Genomic DNA, 7,912 nt, shown 5'->3' with positions numbered 1-7,912 from the left:
TTTTGGCAAATAATTTTTTCTTAAAAAAAGTTGCAATTCTTTATCTCACAAATGTACTTACATAGAATCATTATGAGAATATGATAACCTTTAGTGCATTTATCTTCCCAGTTTCCTTCCTGAGCACAGGAGCTGGTGCTAACCTCACTCTGCAGGTGGGGAGGTGCTCCATGAGGCAGGCTGTGGTCTCCCATTAATCTTTTGGGATTCTAATCCCAGGTGGGCCCAGCTGGCCAAACTGGGCTCATGGCTCCATGGGAGCACAGAGCATGGGACCAGGGCTGACATTCCCTTCTGCAGCAGGAGAGGTTTCACTGCATCCCCAGCCCTTGCCTCTGAGAGAGCAGAGGCAGAGAGGTCAGGCAGGCTGAATTCAGCCTTCAGTGACCTGCCCTGCCCAGGACAAACAAAGGGGAATCTTTGCTTTCATCTGGAATCCAGCTAAGGGGAAAATTCAGCATCTTTCTTCAATAATTTGAGAACTAGTTAGGCTAATACCTCCAAGGAATGACTTTGGTTGAGATGATCCAGCTTGGGCACAAGGCAGTCTGGGTGGCTTCTTAAAGTATTTTTTCATCCTGTCTGCAGTGATCACCTCAAAGCAAATGGCATTCTTTATCCTAATAGATTTCTATAGCTAAGTACTAAGTACCTAAGCCCCTAATTCATGTCTGTGGGGAACTTCCACGTGGCTCTTGGGCCATTCAAAGCCTTCTGGTCTGCAATGCTAGGGCAAGAGTAGCTCAGGACAGTCATCATGAAATTAAGAACAGCTCAAATGAGCAAACTCACTTTTTTTTAAGGCACTGTAACCAGCTCCTGCCACTGCTACTCCTACATAATCCCTGTCTCTTGTTTTCTCTTCCCTGGCCATAAATTTGCTGCCTTTTGCACTAGACAAATCTGATATGCTGTGCTAAATATTTTAAATGTGGCAAACGATCCTTCATCACAGAGTGGCATGATTGCATTGCAATGTATTAGAACAACATGACTTTGCCAGAGGGTGTTTCTTGGCACAGTGCCGAGTGAAGGAGGCAGCCCAAGCTTGAGAAGTAACTACCAAGTAATTTATCAACATTTGGTCCTAAAATACATGGGGCTGCACCAGCTCAAGCAGCCTTGGAGAGATAAATCTAGAGGCTGAGCCAGAAACCCCAAATGCAGACAGGCCTTTGAGGAAGCTTCTTGAAATCCAGAGATATCAAAATGTCAAGCTGAACTCCTGTGACAGATTCAACACATACTTTTGGCATTTATTCTGTTGCATTTAGTCTCGTCTTTCAGGTTCAGATGAAATTTGTGCTGCTTTTGAGACTCTCAGCCGACCTGTGGAAAAGGCTGATTTGATCTCACGCTCCTTTGGCACGATAGAAGATCTCTGATGAACCAAGTATGATCACTGAAAGCCAACATGTGGTGTCTAGAGCTTGTTTTCCTTCATAACATCCTCATAAGATGGAGGCAATTCAGCTCCCCCGAGGCTGAAGCATGGGGCAGGAGAAGAGGAAATCTCTGCAGTCCTGCAGGAGCTCAGGGATCCAGAGAATGGGCACGGAGGTGCTTCAGTAGCTGGGGAAAAAGCAAAGTCACCACTGTACAGCAGGCAGGCGTGAAGGGCAAGTGTGGGAGTGAGAGGGATGAGCCCAGGAGGAGCTGCCAAACCACTTGGAAACAAGAAAGGCACGGATGTAATTTTTGAAGGATGGCATCACAAAGTCTTTCACCACAAACTCCAGATACAAGAAGTTGGGACAGAGGAATTTGGGTGGGTTTGGGCGGGTCCTCCCTGTGGAGACACTGTCTCTGACCACCCAGAAAGCAGGTAATATGTCCTCTAGGAAGGGCTTAGCCTAATGACGGGATTAGCTTTTTTTTTCTTGGAGGGATGTTGTCTGGCTCAGCCTGCTGATGCTGCTGGCCATACTCCAGATCAGTTCTGGTTGCTACACAGTCATTATAGCCCAGTCCTCAAAATCTGGGTGCTCCTGGGGGAATGTTGAGGGTGGCTGCCACAAAGAACAGCACCCACCAGGACAATCTAACAGAACAGGGTGTGGTAGCCAGTTGAGTTGTACTGGGGTGGCTCGAGTTAGACCAGTACAGTTTTGCCTGAGTGAGAAATGAAGGACATATGCTGGAAAGAGCTGCCTGACCCCAGGGGCTGTGGCTGCCCCAATGTCTTGGGCCACTGAGTGGCCTGGCACCGAGGAGAAAGTCCCACACACCTCCAGTGTTTGCCTGGCCAAGCCCCAGCTAGGCACCTTTGGGACACATGGACACACAGGGACCAAGGTATGGCTCAGTGAAAAGTGGATGTGGCTTCAGCCCCCCAGTGCATGGGGGGACACATCCCCAAGATGCCAGAGCTGGGCACCCCACTGTTCACCAGCAATACAGCCCCAGGCTGCATCCCAGCTCCCAGGCCTGACTGCTTTTTACTGGGTTATGGATGGGCCACAGGAAGGCCACCAGGGCCAGCAGGACCTTGCAGCAGGGACAGGACTAACCACAAAAGGCATCCGAGCTGCTGAGGGCAAAGACAGCCACGGTGCGTCGGGGCAGGCAGCTCCGGCGCTTCAGCCAGCACTGCAGGCAGCAGCAGATCCCGCAGGACAGGAGCAGGGCCAGGAAAAACAACACCAGGAACCTGAGGCAGAGGCAGCAAGGGAGGAACAGAACTGTCACCATCTGCGGGCAGCACCGACAGATGGCTGCATGTCTTCAAATTAACATATTCATTAACATCTTTTGCAAATAGCCCTTAAATGTTGCGGCTTCCCCACCAGCACACTGGACATGATCAAAGTCCCCCGAAACCAATGTCTCACTCCTGAGTGCTCAGCAGCCAGTGCTGGCTGGAAATTCAAACTTTTCTCCCTGACACAATCCATCATTTTTTCCCAGCTCAGTTGTCAGCGTACAGTGAGGAGGATATGGATAAATGATTTCCATTAGTTTGTAAAGACAGAACACAGGGACAGCCCAGGAGCAATGCTCTCTAGCTATCAGTCTCTCTTAATGCCTTTCTCTCCATATATCCATCAAAGAATATTATTTGCCAGCTTTTCCCCTTAAAGCAGATCTGAGACTTACCACACATACCAGCTGCTAAAGTTTTCATCGCTCTCAACAATGCACCTAAAAAGGGAAGAATAAAAAGGACTCCCAGTCCAGTGTGAGGGGGCTGCTGTACCCGCCCCAGCACATCTACCAGCACAAAGACAAGCACCATCAATAAGTAGAAGACTGAGAAGTTTTCTTCCATGAAGGGAGCCCATTAAAAATTTCTCTATGTGGATGGGAGCAATGCAGATGATGCAAGAAGCAGCGTGCCACTTGTTTGCCTTTCAACACTGGTGCCCACCAGCAGCTTTTTTGCTGAAAACCCAAAGGGTCGCCAGCCTCTATTTCCTCTTTTGGAAAAACAACCAACCCTAAATATCCTTTTCCTGGAAGCCCTCATTCCTCTGCTGTGCTGGTGTGCCAGGCAGGAGCAGAGCACCCCTGAGAGAGCCTGGGGTCGGGGCAGCCCTGGGTAAGAGAATGAAGCCACACTCACCTCTCGCCAAGCTCACAGTCCGACCTGGAGTCTGCTGACTGAAAACACACATGTAAATCAGACAGGGCAGGTATGTTTTGTTTTTTACAATTTACCAGTATAATTACTGTTCTTAGAGTGGAAAATTGGAGAGGAAGAGCAAAAGGAGTGCTGATCCTGCAGGGTTGAAACCAGACCTCTCCTTAGGGATCTGCCTCTGTGGGGCTCTGCTTTGAGCCAGCCCAAATCGAAACCAGCAGAGAACCTCACCAAGAGCTCAATAAATTCAATAGTTTGCAGATGAAAGCTAGGCCAAGGAGAAAGCATTCCTTTTGATGTGGAAGAGGGAAAGGCAAGAGCAGGCAAACACCAGCTGGAGTCTGAGACCTGCTTGCTGCACTGGGCTTTGCTATTCAGAAATACCTGCTGAAAATGCCCATAACCAAATTCTTGTTCTGTAGCTCTTTTTTTTTTTGGGGGGGGGAGCTAATTGTGAATGCAGCAGTAAATTGGAACTGTTTTGACCAGAAGTGTGCTCTACCCAGCATTTTCCTGTTTTCAGATAGTAGTGGGGCATCATTCCCAGAGCCAGGTTTCAGGTATTGCAAATATGTGAACCTGAAACTTGTTTTTCAGGTATATTTTCTATTCTCAGCTTAAGCCAGTTTATTTTTGCAAGCCTTGTTGATCTTAGCCTCAGTTTCATATTATCTGTGCAAAAAGTAACCAGAGCAGTTCATCAGTATAATTGAATCCAATTCAATAGATTCTTTTGGCTGACTGGTGTTAGGTGTGTTATTACAGTTGCCCAACGTTGCTACAAAAAAATTCTGATCGGGTGTAGAGTTGTGATAACACTGGAAAGCAGAAGGAGCAAGATAGAGGAATTTAGATTTGTTTCTTTGAAAAAAAAAACCTATTAGAATGTAATTTGTAAATAATTACTTTGGATTTCCCTCTGCATATATCCAGAACACTTGGAGATTTTTGACTTTGAGTCAAACTGGAAGGCTCTGTTCTAAACTAGAAATTTGTATCAAATATGCATAACTGAAAAATCTCTTTTAAAATCTCTAATTAACAGGTTCTTTCTGTTATGCAAAACTCAAGCCACTGTAAACAGTAAGAAATCCCCCCTCAGATCTCTATAATGTGTCTGATCCTGTGCACACACTGCCTTTCAGTCCCTAGTTTCACCAGAGGTTTTTGGGTATAGTAAGTCTTTCATATAAAGCATTGTCTGTGAAATTTCACGAGTGGCTGAAATCCAAATGAGGAAAAGAGAAAAAGACAGAAGCTTCAACTCTTCCAGACGTGTCCTTTTAAAACTGAGCTAATTTGCCATGTCACACATGCACCCTGATGCATAATATTTTAATTCTTTTGGGTTTTTTTGCATTTCAACTGATTATTAAATAACAAGTCAAAAGCAGATAGCTGATTGCTGTGATTACATGTATCCTGAGTATTCTTCATGGCTGAATGACAACCTCTGGCCTCTCTTTTATCATCCTTCAAACCAGCTCAGCAGAGCCACCTCAGCGTGGTTAAACTGCAGCAAAGTGCATCTGCTCTGAGGCAGGAATCTGTCACAGCAGCCAAACACCCACCCGTGCTGCTGAAGCCCCAAGCTCTTCCATCTCAATAGCCACAGACAGAATAAAGGACAAAGGCAGTGGTGTTTTCTCTGCATTAATTGGAATTTTTGCGAGCATTAAATCTTCCCCAAATTCATTAGGTCCTCAAAAAAATCCTTCACAAAATAATAATAAAAAAAGAAAGCTGATTACTAAATTCTATAAAAGTTGGAACCTTCCCCTCCCCCCCGACAAAGTCCCTAAAATCAGCCTGGTCCCAGTGAAGGGTTTGGTTACCTGGAAGAAGGTTAAACACAGAACTGCAGTTCCTGCTGTGATCCATGAAGTTAAACACAAAGCTCCAGGTCTCCGCATCATTAATGTGAGAAACATTGGAAGAGCTTTGTTTGCAGCAGTGTTTTACCCTTTGTGATTTGGGGCTTTTAAAACTTCTCTGCACATGGTGCCTGCAGCCAGAGAACACGTTACCCAATGGCTTCCTGTGCCTCAGAAATTACCGCTAGCCAGGGAGCAAATTTGGGTTTGCAGGGACACAAACAGCTACCAAAAGTTAAAGGAACACTGGTTTAAGGTCAGCACCTTGCAGTTGTTTCAGTATTTTCCGAGCTGTTCACAAATTCCTGCTGCTGAGACTTAGTTCCATATTAACCCATGGCTGCATTTAACAGGACCTGCTACAAACAGAGTCACTGGTGTCTGTGCAGTGGGGCCACACTTTCATGGCATGCTGCCTTCAGATGGAATACTGGCATTACAGAGTTAGCTCTAACCATGTCCTGTGCACTGTGCCTACCACCTCAAACCTGCACCAAGGATGAAGAACACCCTTCCCATCCTGAGACACTCTCCACCAGTACCAGCACCGCTGTTATGCAGCTGTCAGGGTTTGCCAGGAAAATGCAGCTTAAAAAACCCCATACATCCCCAATGCTTCTAACAAGGGACACAAAATTTCACTGCACATTCAATTCCTATAGAGCCATCCCAGGTGATGTGGTTAAACAGGGGTAGAAGATGGTTTGCACCACAGCTCTGATCCCCTTGGAAGGGACAATCCCAGTTTGTTCAGCAGTCAGTAATAGGTTGTCACTGAAGTTTACAGCCCGTGGCTGAAATGCACCATTAACTGTGGTTCTTCCAGATTTTAACACAAAGGGTGTTGCCATGAATATGTTTAGCTGTCACTCCAGAGTTAAGCATTATGTTGGGATGCCATTACTTCTGTAATGATTGACAAATCCGAGCTGCTCTTGAGATGTACCTCTGTGGCTTTGCTTCAGCTGAGAGGTCAAGAAGTCTAACCAGCTGTGATATACATGCACAACACAGATTTGTTATTTAATGTTCAAGTTTTGCATAAACCCAGCCCAAGCCCTGGTGTTCTCTAATGTTTACTTTCAGCTCAGCACTAATGAAAGGCGAGTCCCTGAAATGATGCTCGCTGAGAAAGCATCTCTCATCATGGTGCTAAGTGCATGTGCTACACAAAATAAATGGTCTGAACATGCTGTCCTGCTTCAGACCAATCCTTTTCAGTGCTGCTCAACAGTAAATTGCCAAACCAATTTCTTAGCTGTTTTCTTAAAGTAAAAGCTCCTGCAGTATAAAAATGTGCACAGCCTTGCTGGGAACTGTGTGACTCTTACAATCTTACAGGCTTCAATGAGGTCATCCATCATTGAACTAATTTCAGTTTTCTTCCTCTCACAATTACTTCCCTCATGTCAGCATCCAGGGTACTTTCAATTTAGAGCCACCAAATGGATCAACCCCAGTATTTCAGGGGGCAGGTACCTCAATGAGCTCCTGGTACTGAAAAATAACATGGGGCCTCTGTTCTGGATCTATTTCCAGAAGAAAAGGGAATTGAATTCTATCCCTGCTCAGCTCCTGGTCTTGAGACAAACTTTGATGTTTTCTGCTGGGTGGACCCATACAGGGATTCCAAGGGATGATGGCAATTTGTGAAGCCTGTCCTGCACTCTCTGTAATGATGACAAAAGGAGACAGAGTTGGCTTAAAGGGGGGTCCATGAATAGCCCAGTCTTTTGCTTCAGGAGTGATTCCAATACTGAAAAGAATCACTGCTTCAGCAGGAAAACTCTCCCTGTCCACGATCAGCTGAGCAGCTTGAATGCATGAATGTCATAAGGAGCCTCAGGACTTGCTCTGAGACAGTCAGGACTGGACACCAAAAACCCAGAGAGGTTTTGCACAGAAATTCTGGTGGGCTGGCACCCTCCTGCTGCTCCCTGCCAGCTGGGGCATTGCTGCCTTTGGGTTTTGCAAAACTGAGACCCATCTTTGGGATAGCTCTGTGTCCGAGGGCTAGCTCAGTCCTGAGGGATTTCTCCAGGGATTTTGTCATCCCCCCACGAGGAGATACATTTGTACAAACACATGAAGATAACCTGTGCTCACTCCTCCTCCACTTATGGATGAAAAGTTTGGTATCTCTTTCCTCCTCAATTCTATTCACCTGATTGGTGGACTTGGGAGGCTGCTCCTTGATGGATGGTAACTCATGGCCATTAGATTAACGTGCTGTTATTTCCTCATCACCTTGTGTTGTTGCTAGGTGACAAATGCATCTCCCAGGCAGCAACAGGAGCTACCAAAACATAGGGCAATTTCTGACTGCCCATTATGGCTTTCCTTAAAGGGCCTGCTCCTTCCAGTGGGAAGAGGGACAGCTCTAGGATCACTCAGAGGGTGACTTCCAGAGTTGCCACAGAAACCACCTCCACTGGGGGCTGGCTCTTGCTGGGTTTCA

The 7,912-nt window shown here is 46.2% G+C and overlaps 1 protein-coding gene across 1 annotated transcript; it reads right to left on the bottom strand.

The window, feature by feature from the left end:
- Positions 1–1,423: 1,423 nt before the first annotated feature.
- On the bottom strand, positions 1,424–5,511 carry TMEM207 (transmembrane protein 207). The gene is made up of 5 exons (XM_036389271.1): positions 5,416–5,511; positions 3,563–3,600; positions 3,097–3,141; positions 2,511–2,650; positions 1,424–1,572 (listed from the first exon to the last, which is right to left on the bottom strand). The coding sequence occupies exons 1-5, from the start codon at positions 5,509–5,511 to the stop codon at positions 1,424–1,426; spliced, it is 468 nt and encodes a 155-aa protein (XP_036245164.1).
- Positions 5,512–7,912: the final 2,401 nt, after the last annotated feature.

The sequence above is a fragment of the Molothrus ater genome, chromosome 10 (assembly GCF_012460135.2).
Source record: "Molothrus ater isolate BHLD 08-10-18 breed brown headed cowbird chromosome 10, BPBGC_Mater_1.1, whole genome shotgun sequence".
NCBI classification, from domain to species: Eukaryota; Metazoa; Chordata; class Aves; order Passeriformes; family Icteridae; genus Molothrus; species Molothrus ater.
This window is presented reverse-complemented; position numbering and strand designations above follow the sequence as displayed.